This window comes from Hydra vulgaris, chromosome 03, assembly GCF_038396675.1.
Source record: "Hydra vulgaris chromosome 03, alternate assembly HydraT2T_AEP".
Classification (NCBI taxonomy): Eukaryota; Metazoa; Cnidaria; class Hydrozoa; order Anthoathecata; family Hydridae; genus Hydra; species Hydra vulgaris.
Window position 1 is genome coordinate 34,879,877 of NC_088922.1, and position 20,518 is coordinate 34,900,394.

Genomic DNA, 20,518 nt, shown 5'->3' on the forward strand with positions numbered 1-20,518 from the left:
GCTTAACACATTAATGTGAATTTGATGTTACAAAATTCCGTTAATTGTTATTTTTTTTAGGACATTTTTTAAGTTAAACTATCGCAGTATAAAAAATTAATATAAAACTATTTTGTTTAAAATGTTAACTTAATTAACCAAAACAATGTTAAAGTATTATAATGTAAATTCATTATTATTATAAATCAATTCAATTTTTTTTAAATATTAAATTACTAAATTCAAAATATTTTCAAAATTTTTACCAGCAATTTTGTCGCAAGAGTAAAAATTGTTTTAGATTTCTGAATATTTATTAAAAAATATTGTTCAGCTTTCACTTGTCTTATGAAAGAAATGTTTTACTTGGAACACATTAACAAGGTATTATTTATTAAAAAACATTGTTCAGCTTTCACTTGTCTTATGAAAGAAATGTTTTACTTGGAACACATTAACAAGGAATTTAATTTTTAGTAAAAAAAATGAAAAGTAGAAAGGAAAACCTGAAAAAGAATTTTAATAAAAATAAGTTTTTTTAAGATAAAATAAAATTTAATTATTAAACAATAATTTTAACTATTTCAAAATTAAATTGAAATAGAAATTGAATTTTCTTTATTTTTAATTTTATCTGAATTGTAATTGTCATTCAAACTTTTGTAAAACTTTTTTACATTATCGTCGTTCAAACATTTAAGTGTTTTTGTAACATTAATTACTTCTTTTATCTTAATGCTTAAAACATATCTTTAAAATAACTTAAATATTAAAAAATAATAAAAAGTTGCTTCACTAAAATCGCTTTAGGGGTACATAAAATTGCTTAATGCGTACATAGGATTGCTTAATGGTATATAAATTGCGTATTATTTTTTAATAAGGCCTGCAATAGTTATGAGAATACTGAGGAAAAAGGTAAGTATGCAAATAGTTTTAAAAACTTCAAAATTTATGGATTAATGCAACAACAAAAAGTGACAAGAAGTCGAATTTTGCATTTTTAATTTTTTTGGAATTAAATTTTTGTTAAGTAGCCCCCTCCCCACCCCAATATCGATTGGGGTGGGGAGGGAGCTACTTTACAAAAATTAAATTGCTTGCACGTTGTAAAGTCAAGAGTTAATTCTTTTTTTTTTTTTTGAAATAAAAACTAAACATATATACATTATTTTAAAACAATTGTTCAACTTTATTAAGTAGTTTTTGAAAAAATTTAAATTTGTCCGAGTTTCAACCAATCATAGTGATAGTTTATGTTTCTAAATAATTTAACAAAGTTTTTGATTATGTTTATTAACAATTGTTATAAAGTTAGAAGTTTATGTTTTATTGTATTCAATTTTTTTAATTTATTCACAATGCAAGTTTTTTGACACAAGAAACAATATTGTTTAATTATTATTTTGATGAAAATTTTTTTTTTAATATTTTCAAAGTTTTTACTTTGCTTCTTTTACAGTTATACTTTGATTATTTACAACATTGGATTAAACTGGTGCATAAAATGGAAAAAACAAGTGAAAATCTTAAGAATATTTTAGATGAAGAATGGAGCTTCACAAAGGAAATCTGCATGTTTGTTCATGAAGGAGAATCAATCGGCGCTTACAAGTTTTGGTAATAAATTGGTAATTTTAACTTTATCTCACTTGGCCTCAGTCTTAGCTAAATTCAACAGTCTATAAATAAAAACAACCCTAATTCTATTATTTTAGTGTTTCCTAAAATGAATTTACTTCGAAACTACTAAAAATAAATTTACTTCAAAACTACTTTTTTGTTACCTAAAAAAATATTAAACTTCTAATTTATAGAGTCATTTAAAATCAACAGTAGCAATAAATACCATTTATTCCTGCTGTTATGTTTAGATGATTTTTCTTTATTAAGTAATAAATTAAGAGTCCTACTTCCAAGCTTCAAGAATTTTAGAAGACCTTTTTAAGATAAATGCAAATGTTTGTATTCTGAATATTACTTTTTTAAAAAAAATCTTAAAATACAAAGTTTTTGTAAATGATGACTTCATTATGCTCATTTGTAATTTATTACTGCCAAAATCTACAAAAAATCTACTACCACCTGCACAAACAAACAAAAAAATTTTACGTAACTTAAATTAGAATTTTTTTATATAATGAATTGTGTTTATAAGTTTTTACAAATTTTGAATAAATTGCTTTTGTTTGCTTTTGTTTTGTGAAGCAACAGACTTAAAATAAACTTTTATAAATATGATTATTGTTCTTTGTTGCAATTTATTTCGAAGTTAAATTATAATGATTTTTAATATGTAAAAGTATATTTGTGCCTAATTCATAACTTTTTAAAACCTGTTTTACTTATTTCATACGAAGATTTCTAAGTTTCATTTTTTGGTTTTATTGTTTGAGTTGTTTTCTGTTGCTGCACGTCTATTTGGTTTGCATCTTTTTTTTTTTTTAAAATAATGACAAGCATACATTTGTAGCTTGTTTTTACGCTTTTTATCTTACTTGCATTTCTTGTGGATTGAGGCACTTTAAAGTGAAAAGCATAGAAAGAGGCTTTGACTTATATATACGTATATGCATATATATATATTTTATATATATATTTATTTTATATATATATATATATATTTTATATATATATATATTTTATATATGTATATATTTTATATATGTATATATATTATATATGTATATATTTTACATATATATATTTTATTTTTGACAACTAAGTATACCACCAGATTACAGGTACAGCCATGGGTACAGACTTTGCCCCAGACTATGCATGTCTTTTTCCATTATATTGTTTATTATCAAATTGGTAGTTATATATATATATATATATATATATATATATATATATATATATATATATATATATATATATATATAATATATATAATATATATATATCAACCCTCCGAATTAGGAAAAATGAGATCGGTAATAAATTGCTGACCTCAAACTGTTAGAGGTCAGCAAAAAAAATTGGACACAAAGAGATTACCATAAAACAGATACAAGCTCGGCAATTTTTTGCCAACCTCAAACATTTTTAGGTTAGGTCAACATTGAAGAATGCCGACCCTGATTCAGAGGGTTGATATATATATATATATATATATATATATATATATATATATATATATATATATATATATATATATACACACACACACACACACATATATATGTGTATATATATATTCAGCATATATATAGTATATATTCAGTATATATATATTCAGTCACACTATATTCAGTATATATATTAGGGTGATGACTTTTATACAATCTTGTTTCCCTGTATCATAATTTGGTGAGCTTTCATTTGAGATTAAATAAAATATTACATTCAAGCGATTTGATAAAAAAACCTCACGCTCAAAATGATTTTAAGAATTTTATTTATTAGCTTTTTGGCCAAATTTTTGAAGTCACTGTAAGCAGATACAAAATTGAACACAAGCTGTAGTCACATGCATATAACATTATGTAGGATCATCAAACGCACAAGGAAATCAAACATTCACGATAATGTCATTAGAGAGGATGAATCTCAGTGGGAGGTTCTTGTTGCAGCAGGAGTCGTGCAATTCTTGCATAACTTTGATGACACCCTCATAGCACTGGTTGCTTCGGGCAATGTTGATTGGAGAGTCATCTGTTTTCCAGTGGGTTTTCAAGCAATTGAGAGCTTTTGGGTAGTCATTCAGAGCTTCAGATAGTTCTTCAAATTCTTTAACACGGAACAATTGACTGCTGAATCAATGGTCAGCCCATGAGTAAGAAATGAGTAAACAGATTTCACGCAACCTGATCCAGGTTTCTGGCATGAGAATAAATGCAAGAAGGGCTAGAATGGCACAAGAGTTTCAGCATGCATTGCTGATGTTTGGGATCTGTTTGAAATTCATGAAGGTCTCTAAATTAATTTAGAAATTCAAATAAAGGTCTCAAAATTAATTTAGATATTTACATACTTAATATTTAAATATCTAAATTAATTTCAAAATGAAACCATTATTTCCTTAAATTCTATTTTATTATAGGTAATCAGTGGTCTGTATGTGGTCTAGACCCCCCCCCCCACACACACACACACACGCACGCACGCACTCACTAAGGTGAGGGAGAGGGGAGGGGGTTTGGGGTGGCACCAATCAAAGAGAGAAGGGGGGACCATTAGATCTTTATTGCATTTTTTCATGATTTTACCATAAGATTCAAATTTTGATAGTGATTATCAAAAATATGTGCCAGATTTTCCAGCAAATATACAATGTAATGGTCTTAAAAGGGAATTAACAAAAGTTAATTATATTACTAAAAGTTGGTTTGGGGTGGCACCAATCAAAGAGGGAAGGGGGGCAACCAATAAAGATACAAGCATTCATTTTCTAGCATGAAACATACGTGATTCATTTTCTAATGAATATACAGTTAAGACCACTAGATCTTTATTGCATTTTTTCATGATTTTACCATAAGATTCAAATTTTGATAGTGATTATCAAAAATGTGTGCCAGATTTTCCAGCAAATATACAATGTAATGGTCTTAAAAGGGAATTAACAAAAGTTAATTATATTACTAAAAGTTGGTTGCCCCCCTTCCCTCTTTGATTGGTGCCACCCCAAACCCCCTCCCCTCTCCCTCACCTTAGTGAGTGCGTGCATGTGTGTGTGTGTGTGTGTGTGGGGGGGGGGGTCCAGACCACATACAGACCACTGATTACCTATAATAAAATAGAATTTAAGGAAATAATGGTTTCATTTTGAAATTAATTTAGATATTAAGTATGTAAATATCTAAATTAATTTAGAGACTTTTATTTAAACCATAATGAAGGACTCTAAAAAGTTACTGCCCACTTTATTTGTGCCCTTATCTACTATAAAGACCAGATCAAGAAGAGGACAACCAACCTTATCTTTCTTTTTATTAAGAAATGACTTATAATTAGTTGCACTCTTCAGATAGGCCAGTTGGCGGATTAGAGGGGCACTGGTTTCTAGTAACACATTCAACCGTTGATAATTGAAAAATAGGGTTATTTGAAAATGCTGGCATTTTTGGTGTGGATTCGACAAGTTTATTATGTTTGCATTTTCAGATAGTTGGGTCTAATGGTCTTATATGCTGTTAATCTTAGATCAAAACAAAGTGTAAGAAAAATTTACAAGCATCTCAAAATGGCTGAAAATTGGACTTTTTAGGCAAGTGGACATGTTGCTTTTAGATATATTTAAGTTCTAAACTGCAACAAGCTGCCTATATTTTGCCCATTTATTGCAGACAGTAGTAGCTAATCAGAAAACTTATCTGTAAAGACTTGTGGATGAACAGAATAATGCTACAGCTAGTTTCATTTTAGCATATTTTAGCAATTTTAGGATTTTTTCCAAAGTTGAGGAGGTCATAATTTTTTTCTAATTTAACACAAGTTAATAAAAACCACTTTTTTAAAGAGAGAACTATCCAGAAAATAGTTCTAGAAAAAATGAGACACTTGTTGAAAGTGAGAAAAAAGTTATACAGCTTTAAAGTAGTCTGCTTTGACCATTTGAAAATCAAGGGGGCACTGTGTCATGTTTCTAAGGCTCTAATTTCTGAATCGTTGTACTTGGAAGTCTGAAATTTCAAATTTAACCTATCTACATGATGTACATAACAATATGTAAAAATCAGGAAATTCAGAGATGGTGCCCCACAAAGTTTTCTTTAAATTGGTTGAAATATAATGATTTGACCCATCTTTCAATTTTTGCGCAGTCAACTTAATTTCTTTAGATTTATTTTTGAGAACCATGGCCTGATATTCAAAGCCCTCAATATGTTTATCATCAAAGGGTATGCTCCACTTCTCCAGATGAAGCGTGCTCACTAAGTGTTTCTTCACCTGAGGAGATCTTGTGTAGATAGCCTTGTGGATTGCTGATTGACATGGGGTTAGGATTTTAATGCCCTCACCAAAAAGCTTCAAGACGTCTTGCAATGCCTGTTGGGTTATGCTTCCTTTTGCTCATTGATGCTGCACTATCATCCTCCCATGGACTGTCTGTACTGTTCTTGGATGAGTCCGTGCTATTTTGGCAACAATCAGTTCATTCAATGAATCAAAGTTTTGTTTTTTTCTGCAGTGCTCTTAGTCTTTCAGAAGTTTTGCTAGTTTTGCACAATTGGCTTGATCAGATACATGCAGGAAGTTCAACGTTTTGCTCCATAGGTCTTTAAGCTCTACAGCAATTAAACCAATTCTCTCACTCCATTCTTTGGCAGTGGATTCAAGAAATTTGAAGCGTCCAATGACATGGTTTTTCAGGGGCATGCGAATCCATTTGCTCAAGGGTGTTTCATAAATTGCCGTGCTGCCTCTTCTTGATGGGGCTTAAAACTGGACTAAGTTCTTTCTCCAGGCCTCCTTGTTCTTCTCCGTGTTAGAAGAGCTCTTCTTGAACGACATGTTGTCTTCTACTCAGCAACTGAAATAGGAAAGGCCTTAACGTCAATATTAATTACATAACAAATTAAAGATTATTAAGTTTTCAATTGAACTCTTATTGTTAATATATTTTATGTCAAAAGAAACAAATAACGATTATAGAAAATGAAAAAGGCAGACACTAATAAAATATTATATTGCTCAATTATAATTTGCAAAAGAGTTAAATGTAACTTACGAAATAATACAAGGATCTCTTTATACTTAAACTATAGAGAATGCGCATTAATTAAAATAAGGCAATAATAATGTTGACACCAAATTAAGATAATTAAAGCTTAACTACCCGCTTTGAACACCTTGCTTATATACCACTTTAAAGCAGACTGCAAAACAGCTGAAGAAAATTTTAGAACTCTACAGAAGCTTCCCGAACAATTATGTCACCCTGGCGTCACTATCCTGGCTGACGGCGCACAGTGTTATACGATGTTCTGGAAAATTCTGTACATTACTCTTCTACATAAATTATTGCACAAGTCAGTTCATGACTTATGTTATATACAATGTATATATATATACATATATATATATATATATATATATATATATATATATATATATATATATATATATATATATATATATATTGTTAATACAATTACATAAAATGCTAAAATGCCTACATAAATAACATTTCAAAGGGGTTTGTGCTTGACCTTTTTCAATATTTTAATGGAATAAACGTCATTTTAGTCATTAATAGGCAAAAGTTCATTCATTCGTGCTACATGAAATAATGTTTGAGAAAAAAAATCAAAAAGTCATCACCCTAATATATATATTCAGTATATATATATTGTATATTCAGTATATATATATATATATATTCAGTCACAGTGCAGAGCCTTCCGGAATGGCGGGCGCTTTTTTATAACAAATTTTATAAATAAATTTAAAAAAAAAAAAAAAGGAAAAAGAATAAAATAAGAAAAATAAATAAAATAAAAATAAAGTGAAGTTTAATAAAAAAAAGAAAAGAAAGAAAGAAAAAAGCAAAAACAAAAAATTCTTGATATTAGGATTATTATATTTATTAAATCATTGTTACTTTTTTTGCAGTAATTGTTTTAGTTACATGTTACGTTTTGTCAGTATATAACTGTTTGTTATTTTCCTGTTCGTGCATAATATTCAATTGTTGTTTTCAAATTAATATTAGTTTATTATATAATTTTCTTATTATTTTTGTAATTGTTAATTCATCATCATTATTATTATCATTATAATTTGTATTATTAATACTACTTCAAGGTGTTTACTTAAGATTAGTTTTTAACTATTTGTAAATGATCTGCATTGTAAGATCTTTTATCGAAAAGTATTGATATATATATATATATATATATATATATATATATATATATATATATATATATATATATATATATATATATATATATATATATATATATATAGAACTCCTATATGTTGTCCGAAAGTTTTTTCCATATTTTGTTGACAAAAAGTAAAAATTAAAATGCAAGACCGGAATTTTTTTATTAATTGATAGACTGCCTGACCCTACCAAACCCTCAGTCAATGTAGCAGCACTCCGTTGCGAGTCAGGCTATTTGTCAAGCGATATAGCAGCACTCCCTTGCGAGTCAGGCTATAAGATAGTCGATGTAGCAACACTTCGCGTATGATTTATAGTAAAAAAAATAAAAATAAAAACATTTTATTAAAAAAAATAAAAACAAAAACATTTTATTTAAAAAAATAAAAATAAAAACATTGTTTATATTGTTAAAAACATTCAAAACAGTCAATTAAGTTTGCGTTTTTGCGGCTTTTTTAAAAAATGATTAATTTGTAATTAAATTAATGGTTTTTACTTTCTGACAACACGCAAATGTTGGACGAAAGTCAAAAGTAATTAAAAGTGAAGTATGTGTTGGCGTAAGAATCACTTTATATGTGCATATATATGCATATGTATATAACGCTTATTTGTCTAGTTTTTTTCCTCGAACATCAGCTCTTTGGAATTCGCTTCCTTCATCATGCTTTCAGTCATCACTCCTGATTCATATAATTTACAATCCTTTAAGTCGTCCGTCAATCGTTATCTTGCTCTACAATCTTCATATTTTCTCTTTTAGTAACTTCCAACTTTAATCAATGGCTGCTTGCAGCTTTGTTGGAAGCGAAGATGTTTAAAAAAATATATATATATACAGTTATGGCCATTGAAATCCGACCACTGCTGAATATAAAGAAAAACAGTCTATGCATGCGAATAATCAATTTATTTTCTTCCCTGACATCAATGATTAGTTAATTAGCTTTTAGCCAATCACATTAGCGTTTATTTTATTGCACTGTAAAATTTATTAAGCTATATATCTCATTGTAGGGTATGGATTATCATTTGACTGTCACAATTTAATTATGACTACGAAGGAAGGTCTTCGTGCTAATATTAAACTTTTATGGGAGGATGGTGCAAGTGAGCGTCAGATATCAGCAAAATTGCGAATGCCAAAATCTACTGTTCATGATATTATACAACTAATCAAAGACACGGGATCCACTGCGCCCAGAAAACGTTTTGGTAAAGCTAGAATTACTAGCAAACAAACAGACAATATGATACGCAGGGCTGCTGTGAGAGATCCAACAATATCCAGCACACAAATCAGGGCAGATTTACCTAATGACGTTACAGTCAGCACTCGAACAATTAGAAGACGTTTATTGAAAGATGCACTTCTACGTTCTCGTCGTCCAGCCCTCAAACCGCGACTGTCTTTAAAGAACATCCGTGATAGGATCGCATTTTGTAGAGCTCACAGACACTGGTCAATAACCAAATGGCGCCAGGTAATGTTTAGCAACGAGACACAAATAAAGCAATTCGCTCCGCATAAGTCATTAGTTCGTCGCCCACCTAATCAGCGTTTTAATGCAAGGTATACCGTACCAGCTGTCAAGCAATGTCCTTCAATTATGGTGAGGGGCGCAATAGCTTCATCTGGTCGATGTGGTATTTATCTAATGCAGAAGGGACAGACTGTTAACTCCCAACAATATCTAAAAATCCTTCAAGAAAAGGTTCCAAATTTGATGGAAATTCGTCGTTGCAAAATATTCCAGCATGATGGTTCACCGTGTCACCAATCTCGTCTTGTAAAATCTTGGTTAGAGGATCACAACGTTCAGGTTCTGGGTCCTTGGCCGGGATCATCCCCAGACTTAAACCCAATTGAAAATTGCTGGGTCAAGTTAAAGTCAGCAGTATCCAGAACTAATCCTACATCACTGGACGATCTAGCGCACAAAATTCGTCAAGCTTGGATTACTGAAATAACGCCAGAATATTGTCAGGCTCTTGTGGATTCAATGCCAGATCGCATTAATGCAGTCTTAATAGCACATGTGGATGCCACTAAATATTAAAAACATTGAATATGTATGATATGTAACATTATAATCATTAATTGTTACTGTTATTCTTTTATTGCTATAATACAATTGTTTATTACTACATTAAACTAGTTTTAAGTAAAATGATACTGGTGGTCGGATTTCAATGGCCATAACTGTATATACATATATTTACATTAAAAAATTTCATTAAAGAATTTCTTTATAAACTATATTACTCTCGAGTCCCTAATAAAAGGGGATGGGGACGTTTATTAATTTTTGGAAATTTTTCCCACCTATCCCAAGTTTATAAGACCCCCTCCCCCCATTTATTAATTTTTAATTGTTGTCAGCAAAAACTTTATATCTCAAAACTAAAAAAAAAAAAATAAGTGAAAATTGACCTTAAAAATTATAAAATAATTCTTTCAGTCATCGATAAAAACAAAAGCTTTTAGTGTAAACAGGCCTTGTGATGAATAAAAAATACACTTGCATAATAAAGTTTTTTGTCATAAAACTCTTTATGTTTTTTTTTTCTTATTTATTGGCATTAACTTTTTTGAACTATTGCAATTTACAAATTTACGGCAAACTAGTTTAATTGAATAAATAACTAAAAACAATGTAGAAATGTTATTATGTAATTATGTTTATTTAAATTCTGGTTTATTAAAAAATAAAAACATTTGTTTATTTTATAGACATTTGACTAAATCATGTTTTGTCTATAACTAAAAAGATTTTGTTTTATTTCTTGAATCCTTATTAACAATTTTGGAAATAACAATTTTTTCAATTTTTAAAAATCAGTGAGAAAGAAAATATAAATCTTAAATATTGGAAGAAAAAAACCAATTAATAGTTAAATTTTTTACCACCAATTTTATGTAAAAAATATATATTTTTTTAATTATTGAAAAACAGTTGGGTTATTAAAATGTTTTATTAACACTTGCGTTATTTAAACAACTTTAACTTATGCCTTGCACATATTTTAAATGTTTACAAGGGTTCTGGATCTGGACAAGTCCAGATCTCAAACAAGATCACTTAATTCTGCTTGACTCAATCTGTATGGCACATCTGTTAACACAAAATCATGATCATTTGATGTGGAAGGCTTGTTTTCTTCTTTTTCTTCTATTTCTACTTCATTTCTGCCTTCATTTTCTGCTCCTAACTCACAACTTTGTGGTGGAGTATGAACTGGTAAACTATCCAAATGTGGAATAGGTCAAATGGTAGATGGAAGATTCGGATATTTAACTGTTCCTATTTTCTTCATTGACAAACCTGCCTTAATGGGTGGGGTCAAGCAAAAATTGCAGTCATCTGTAAGGTTTTTAGGCTCCCTCTATACCATAGGAACAGCAAAAGCCAAAGATCTTTTTTTATTTTTCAACCATTCTCGTTGTGTCAACCATTCTCGTTGTGTCAACCGAACAAGAGCATATATGTGAGCCCATATACAGCATATATGTGGAGCCCATGACTTATCCTAGTCCCCTACCTTCATATTGAAGTAATGCTGGTAAGCAGTCTTCACAAGAGGTGTCATAGTTCTTTTCTGTGAGGAAAATGTTATTTCACCACAAATGTAACAAAAATTGTCCACTAAATTTACACACTTCCTTGGCATGTTAATTTGTCAAATTTTATACTAGTAATTGAAAAAAAAAACTAAGAATAGATTAGACCAAAAACTATATAATACAGATATATAATACAGTCATAAGAGTCTTCTTCTAAAATAATTACATTTCTTTCTTCTTTCTCATTGCAATTTGTCTTTGTTGTTTTATTTCAATTTTTTTGGATTCTCTCCTATCTTTACCACCAATATGAAAATTTCCAAAGCTGCCAATTTTAGTCCTCTGAGACTGGATAAATTGAAGCTCCAAAATCGATATTTTCTCATCTCTCTTACATTTACACTTTATATGAACTTTTTCTATACATTCTGATTCACATTTGAATCCTAAGCAAAGGATTAGTTTACGTTTGCAAAATTAAGATGTCCGCAAGCTTGTCTAATTTTAAATTAAATCTTTCTTTTTCAGCTTTTTCTCCACATCCAATACTAACATTAACACTTAATTTTTTTATAAATTGTTTTTTCATGAATTACAATAGGATATGTAAAATGTGCATTTGCTTTCAACAATTGTTCTTTTAGACATTTTTAATAAACACAATATGTTTACCAATGCTTTATTTTTTGTCTGACTACTGACTATGAAGTATTCATTACTTTTGAAGGAAAAAAAACGGCTACCAATGGATTATTGTAAATAACCATAATAAGTGAAGTTAAAATCAAAATTTACCTGTTTAGCCTTGAAACAAAATTCTTTTTGTAGGTATCACTTTTTTAAAGAGTGACAAAGTTATATTTTTCCAATAATTTTTTTCTTAATTAAAAAAAATTAATTTAATTTAAGAAATCTCACCCTAATGTTCTTAGCCAGTTTATACCTGTTTCATATCTATCTTTACAGACAATTTGTAGAATTAGACAAAGCTGTAGAATTTTGATTATTTCAATATTTGGATAAAAAAGTTTTATAAAAATTTAAACATTTATGTTAGTTTTTTATTCTACCTGAATTTATTATATTTGTAAATATTTATTATATTTGTAAATATAAAAATTATATATCCATAAAATAAGCTCATTATTTACAAATATGATAATATTTGTAAACAATGAGCTTATTTTATGGATTTTTAATTCTTGTCACAATGGTGTGCAGTTTTTGCAAAACTGCATACCATCGTGACAAAAATTAAAGATAAGCTTAATGACCCAAACCTGTCATTAAACTTATCTTTAATTGAAACTAATATAAAAAAATTTAATTGGTAATAGTTATTATAAGCAGTTGTATATAAAAACTCTAGTTAAAATAGACAATTAGAAAATTATTATTATATTAATGAACACACCATTTTCATAAAGGCCTTTAAAGTACATAAAATAAAAATATTTTATTGTGCATTTTCATTTGGTTAAATACAACTTAAAAACCTAATATAATCACAATATTTTTAAACATAAACTAATGTGCTAAAAATGGTTTATTAAGATATTAAAATATTAGGATCCTTATTAATATTTAAATAGTTATTTCTCATATTGTTTTTGAATAAAAATACATAGAATTTGGAATAAATTATTTTCTTTTAAAGTATTTCATTCACATAATGTAATTTAACTGATTTATTATTTTCTTTATCTTTAGTGTAATGGTATCTGATATTCTTAAATCCAGCAGCCAGTATCTTAAAGATTCAGTTGGTTGCCTTTTCTCTGATTGTAAATTGCAAGAGGATTGTTTAAATTTTCGTCAAAAAATAGCAACTGTGTGTTTTGAATGTAAAAACATTATCAACGAAGTTAGAGCGAGAGCTACAAAAGGATTAGGTTTTGCAAAAATGTTGTGCAAGGATTTAGGCATAGCTGCAAAGTATGATATAGTTTCTTCATATGAGAAATGTTTTTCAAAATTAAAATCTTCAAATCATGTATTGGTGAGTGTTGTTTCTTAACAATTAATAATTAACAATATATTATTTCATAACAATCATAACTGTCTCATTTTTTTTAACATATTATTTAAAATTCACATGTTATTTAAAATGAATTTCATTTATAGGTAATCTCCCTAGTTATTTCTTAATTTTATTATTTTGAAGATTTATTTTATAAAAAAATGGTTGGCCTAATATTAAGTAAAATTTTCCGTTTAAAATTTTAAAATTGTTTTTAGATTGAACATGATTTGGAAACAGAATTCCTTATTTTTGCACCATCTGTTTTGACAAATCGAAAAGGGTAAGAATTAAATGTTAGTTTAAATTTTAATTTCTTTTTGTATAAAACTGTTTAAAAAGGATTTAAAACTTTAAAAACAAGGTTTTTATTTTAAAAATAATAAAAAAAAAACATGTTTGTGATAACAAAAAACTACTGTACTTCTATGTCTATGACAACATTTAATAAAATATCTTAAAACCTCTTATTTTTGAATGTATTATTTAGTTAACAAAACACATAGAAACATAATTAAAAAGAAATAATGTCAATAAAGGTGAAGTTATAATAAAGTAAAATATTAAAGGTCTGTAGATATATAAAAAGTTTAATATAATTTGTTAAAATATAATTAATTATTTATATATAGATTATATATAGATTATATATTGACAAGTTATAATTTGAGTTATATATATTTTTTCAAATTAAGATTTATTTAGTTTATTTAAATTACTAACTATGATCAAAAAAATTTTTTTCAAACATTTAAATAAAAAAAGAATTTAAGCAGGTTTTTTATTAATTAACTTTAAATGTGATTTTAGATAATTTAAACAATTATGTAGTGAATTATTAATTGATTAAATCAATGATTACCTAATAGTTTTGCTACTATAATGTGGAATATCATCCAGTACCCAAAATAGTTATTTTTGATACTTGTGAAACTTTTTGTTTTTCTCACTTAATTTATTTTTTTAGTTAATTTATTTTATCAAAAATAGGATTAATGGAACAATTGCTCTGTATTTTTTTCTTTGGTTTGATGAAAGATTTTGCTTATATAGTGCTCACTGTATTTTAAAACATAATTTCTTTAAATAAATGTAAAACAATAATGTAAAATCAATTTCAAGTTTATAAAAAATGTAATTTAATAAATTAGGGTGTTCAAAAAAACTTGAAAAAAAAAGTTTGGTACACGCCCCTAAATTTGTTCAATATGATAAAGTAGCAGTAATGTTTGTTTTATCCCTTGGCCTTAGTAGTTTTTTATAAAGTCTAATATGAAGCATCAAGAGACAGAAAAATATGCGACTTGAATGAATGGCGAGTCAAGCACTTTGATAAGTGTATAACTAGTTGAATTAGATAAAATGACAGTGAAAAAACTAGAAAAATTTTATGCTAACTACTGTATTTATTTTTACATAATGAAATTTTTCTGTGAAAGAAAATTAGACAAACTAGTAAATATTTTATTTTGAAAATTCGAAATAAAGTTTTTTTAGAAGATGTTTGTAAAATGCAGATACATGTTAAATGCATGTGTGCATGAAAATAAACCACCTACTTTAGAACTCAGCTTTATCAAGTCAAATTTTGCACGTTACGATATTAGAGGCATTAACATAAACAAATCAACAAAAATAAAGTTATTTAAGACAACAAAAATAAAAAACTTATATAAAGAAACGAGTAGTATTTTCAGGAGTTAAAAAAGAACTAAGGAATTTAGAATTAAAAAAGAAAATTTCTATTCAAAAAAATCTAAAATTCAAATTTTAAAACATTTAAATTATCTTTTAATATTGTTTATGTGATGTTTGTTCAGAAAATATTAGGTCATAAAAAAAAGTCTTTATTTGTAACTGTGAATTTTTTAAAGAAACAGATTATTTTACAAAGTTTTTTTTAAATTAAATATGAAATAAAAAATTTAAATTTATTTTTAAAGGAATGCAAAATTTTGAATGAAATAAATAAATTGTTGAAGGAATGTAAAGTCATAAAATGGAGGATGTAACTTTTTTAAATCTTACAACCTTATAACTTTTTTAAACCCATTTTTTTTAAATGACACCAAATACCCTCTAGTATATTCTTATAGTTTAACTGTAATATTATTAAGTATTGAATATTATGTAATATAAGCGTGAAATTTCTAAAAATAATAAAAATATTAAATTGAATTTGCCTTTCCCCTTATTATTTCATGCAAAGCATTATGATGTTTGTATGTAGAAAAAAATAAAAAAAAACTCACGTTTCAATTTTTTTTTTTAATTTTTATTTGATTCATAGCTTCCTCTCATACAGATAATAGTTTTTTCTCTTATAATTATTTATATTTGAAGTCTTTTTATATCCGCAGGAGAACAGCTACATAGTAATATAAACAAATATTTCAACGTAGCTTTAGTTGAATTTCATTGGAGAATCTTGTTTAAAGTAAATTTTACAAGTATACATAAGTAAAAGAATAGAGTAAAACTGGGTCAAACCACACACCATATCATTCTGCACACTGATTGAAATTATCAAATAAAAACTGAACGGATATGCTATGAAAAAAGTAAAAATAGATTCAAATACAGAACTATCTCCTCTATTCAAATTGATAAAATTATATTATTTTATCAATTCGAATAGAGGAGATAGTTCAACTCCATTTTTTTCTTTTTTTATACAACTTTAACAGGAAGTCAAAATTTTATATATATTTTTTATCATTGGGAACAAAATAGCGCTTGAACCGAAACTGATATAAAAATAATTTTAGCACTATCTTGTTGGAAGTTTAATTTTAATTCTGATAGTATAATTTTTGTGCAGCTAGAACAAAAAGTTAAATCAAAAATCAAAAAAAGTAAAAAAAAAACTATTTTTTCTGATAAAACTGCACACTCGATTAATTACTTAGTTTAGTTTTTCGCAAGTGGCTAAGCACCTATCTTTATCTAATTAACTTTATGTTAATTCCGGTTTAATTATGAATGAATATGTTATTTGTTAATATTATAGACTCTTATTCATTAAAAACCAATTATTATATTATTTCTTAATATAATCATCACTCACTCAATTCAATTTAACTCACTCACTTTAACATGTCAACTAAAAAAACAAAAGCATACAAGGAAGACGATTACTAGCCACATTAACTAATATGAAAGAAAATAAAACATCACTTAGAAAAGCTGCATTCAAAAATGGCGTTCCAGTGTCAGCACTCAAAGATCACAAAAGTAAGAACAACAAAAAAAACCTAGAATTTGTATGTGGCTACCTTAAACATGAAGATCAATTGTACTTATTCAAATATGGCAAGCCTGGTAAAGACTGGTTTTATGCCTTTATGAAGAGATGATCATAAGAAATTTCAATTAGAAAAGTGGATAACTTAGCATCTAAAAGAGCTGCTTCTTGGACACCAGAAATATTTGATAGTTATTTTAAATGCGTCGCCAAGTAATATCAACAGACTGTTATAACTTCTGGGTCATATATTTGGAATTGTGATAAAACAGGTTTTTCGGGTGATCAAGCCAAAGCAACTGTAGTGTGTCAAAAAGGGACAAGATGTGCATTTAAACTTACTGGCAACAATGAAAAAATTAATTATACTGTAAACAATTGCTGCAATGCTGATTGGCATTTTGCACCACCATTTGTGATATACAAAGCCGAAAGAAACTTTCGTCCTGACTGAGCAAGAGGTGGTCCAGCTGGCACCAAATATTCAGTCTTAAAATCAGGTTGGATGGAGCACGATATATTTATTGAATGACTGAAAAAAGTATTTTTATCGAAAATGAGCAAATTGGTGGTATTCATGATTTAGTATTAGATAGGCATACAATTCACATAGCTTTGCAAGCGGTATTACTGTGCAAAAAACACAATATAATCTTAATTTGTCCACCAGAGCATTCTTCACATATTCTACAACCATTGGATAGAGGTGTCTGTTGTCGTATCAAACAAGCTTGGAAAGTAATTCTTATAAAGTATTACAAAGACTCTAAATGCAAGAATTTAGATAAACAAAATTTTCCACCATTCCTCAAACTGCTGTATGAGAGTGGTAAATGTTTTACATGCAATCACTGGTTTCTAGTACACTGGCTTATTTCCACTTAATAAAAACAACATAAATCATAAGGCATTAGCAATCACACAAATGTTTAATCCACCTTCATCAACTTTAGCAGCCTCCGCAGTACCTACACCATCTTGCTCAGACACAACTTCAAAATCTTCAACAATCTGCCGCAGCACCTACTCCAACTACACACCAATTACCATCTTTCTCAAACACACCAGCTTCGAGTTTTGATAGGTGTCAGGCACGTGTTAAGCGTTGAAAAAACAGTATCGAGATAGAGTTGAAGCAGTTTTTTTAAACCAGAAATCAATTGCATGTTAAAAAACCGAAGCAGTGTAACATATCAAAACTTGGCAGGAAATGTATTACCGAAGAAAATGTATTACCGAAGAAAATGCAATCGAGTTCCTCAAACAAAAGGATGAAGAAAAAGCAACATAGGAAGCCGTGAAAGTTGCTAAACTTAACGCAAAGCGTAGACTCTCCATGCCAAGTAATCAAATGTCTGAGTATAAAAATGCTGAGCAAACTCAGCAAAACAATAATAAAGAACAAATACCAGCAGCCAAACAGTTTAAAACTACAAAATGTAAAAAGCGTAAAGTACAGTTACACAAAGAAATGTTGCGATGCGAGAATTCAATGGGTTGGGAACGGTTGTGCAAAGAAACATGTTTACCAAAGAAATATGTAGTTGGAACTAAATTTTTTTGTTGCAAGAAATGTAAAAACTTTAATATAGTTTCTTAAATATAAGTTGTGTTAAAAAAAAAATTAAAAAAAAGTTGAAATTTAAAAAATTAAATGTTTTCCCAAGTGTGCGGTTTTATCAGAATGTTGCCTAAAACCGCACAATTTTTTTTTCTTTACATTTAATATTTTCAATAACTTCATTATTATTTTTGTAACATATACTTATATTATCTTATGTAGTTTTTTATTACCTATCTAATGAAAAAAAAAAGTTATTTAATTTTTAGTGATAAGTGTGCGGTTTGACCCGGTTTTACTCTATAAATTAGCTCTCTAAATATTCCTACTGGTTCTAGCTTTTTAAAAACTTAACTAAGTTTTCACTACATGCAACATTTTAGTTAAATACATTTTATTTTCTGTTTATGACATTTATTAAAAATATTTAAAAGGATGTAAAAGTATGTAAAAAATTTTATAAGAAATTATTATTTTATTCTTCAATATTTTCTTTGTTGGGAAATAAAATGACAATTTTTTTTTCCCCTTAGTTGCTAAAGCATTTAGGTTCACAGCATGTAAAACCCCCACTTCTTCTTTTTTGTTTTGTTTTGTTTTTGTTTTTAAGTTGAACAACATCATTTGTTGCACTTGCTATCTTTTCTTCAAAGTTGAATATAGTGCAAGGTTTACTGCAATAATATAGTTGTTAAAAATTCAACTGAAAAATTTAAAAGAATAAAATATGTCTATTAATAAGTCTATTGGGACAATCTCAATTCTTTCAATGTTTGACACTTGAATTATTTTTGTTGTTTTCTTCCATGTACATACAAATATGATAGCTCATTGTGTTTAAAGGGAAAAGCAATTACTGAATCTCAAATCCATTTTGACTTATTGAGAAATATCAGTCAAGTATTAAGTTAATTTTCAAAATTTAGACAATGCAAGCAGCTCATTAGTCTAATACGTGGTTATGATGATCCAGATCGCTCATGGTGTATGGATGGTTATATAATTTTGCTTAAGTGTCCAAGCGGAAAACCATTTTGGAAAGGAAGAAGGTCAGCTCTGGATTTCTCAAATGATCTTGATATAGTTTTTTCAAATATCAAGGTATTTATTATTGTTTGTTTACATTCAATTTACATTATAGGAATTACACAAAAATGTTGATTGTTTTACTATCATTTTCTATACACTTACTTTATGTACTTACCACATTCATACATATACACTTACTACATTTGTTTCTTTAATTTCATTAAAATTATTTGTTTCTTTATATTTTTTAAGGTTGAAGGATTAGTTTTAATATGCAGCAATTCATTTAATTTAAACTCACAAAAAAAGAATATTGAAAAGGTTATGGCTGAATGTATTAAATTGACATCAGAACAGACTTCAAGTCATCATTTAATTGAGAAATCTCTCGAAGATATGAATGTATGTATTTTTCACCAATATTTAATGGTGCACTTAATGATTTAAATATATAACTATATCAAAATGATGATTTAAATTGATAAAAAATAATTGAAGTATTGTTGTTTTTAAACCCTTAAGAATTACCCTAATTCAAATCCAGTATATTTGTAATTTGGGTAAACAAAAAACTAGTTTAATTTCATTTTAAAAACAATTAAATTTTTAAACATAAAATTGAACTTTTTATGGTTTTTTGTGTTTTATGGTTGAACTATATATATAGTAAGCGACTGGGGCTATGGCCGGGGCCAGGTTTGATAACACATAGCCGCGACCGGGGATGAGTTTATGATCAGTGCTGCATTAATATTTATAGATCCTATAAAAATGTTATTTTTAATTAAAATTTATGATATTAGTTATAATTAAAAACAATACTTTTATAGGATCTATCAATATAAATGGAACCCCGGTCATAAACCCGGCCGGGGCTGCATTAAAATTGATAGATCCTTTAAAATATTGTTTTTAAATAAAATTCATATCATAAATTTTAATTAAAAATAACATTTTTATAGGATCTATCAATATTAATGGAGCCCTAATCATAAACCTGGCCCTGGTCATGGCTATGTGTTATCAAACCTAGCCCCGGCCCTGGGCCCGGTCGCTTACTATATATATATGTGTATATATATATATATATATATATATATATATATATATATATATATATATATATATATATATATATATATATATATATATATATATATATATATATATATATATATATATATTAGTAGTAGAAAATCACTTAACAAAAATTTTTTCCATTTAACACTGTGTTTCATCAACAAAGATTCATCAGAAATCTGATTTCTGATGAATCT

General features: G+C 27.7%; 1 protein-coding gene across 3 annotated transcripts in view; it reads left to right on the plus strand.

Moving 5' to 3' along the window:
- The window catches only part of LOC101235315 (mitogen-activated protein kinase kinase kinase 4), an 86,682-nt gene that overhangs the window by 31,120 nt on the left and 35,044 nt on the right, over positions 1-20,518 (plus strand). For all 3 annotated transcript variants that reach the window (XM_065793004.1, XM_065793005.1, XM_065793006.1), the window contains exons 5-9: positions 1,442-1,599; positions 13,098-13,386; positions 13,626-13,690; positions 19,139-19,313; positions 19,494-19,643. In XM_065793004.1, the coding sequence (XP_065649076.1) occupies positions 1,442-1,599; positions 13,098-13,386; positions 13,626-13,690; positions 19,139-19,313; positions 19,494-19,643 (837 nt within the window). The remainder of the gene's footprint in view (positions 1-1,441; positions 1,600-13,097; positions 13,387-13,625; positions 13,691-19,138; positions 19,314-19,493; positions 19,644-20,518) is intronic.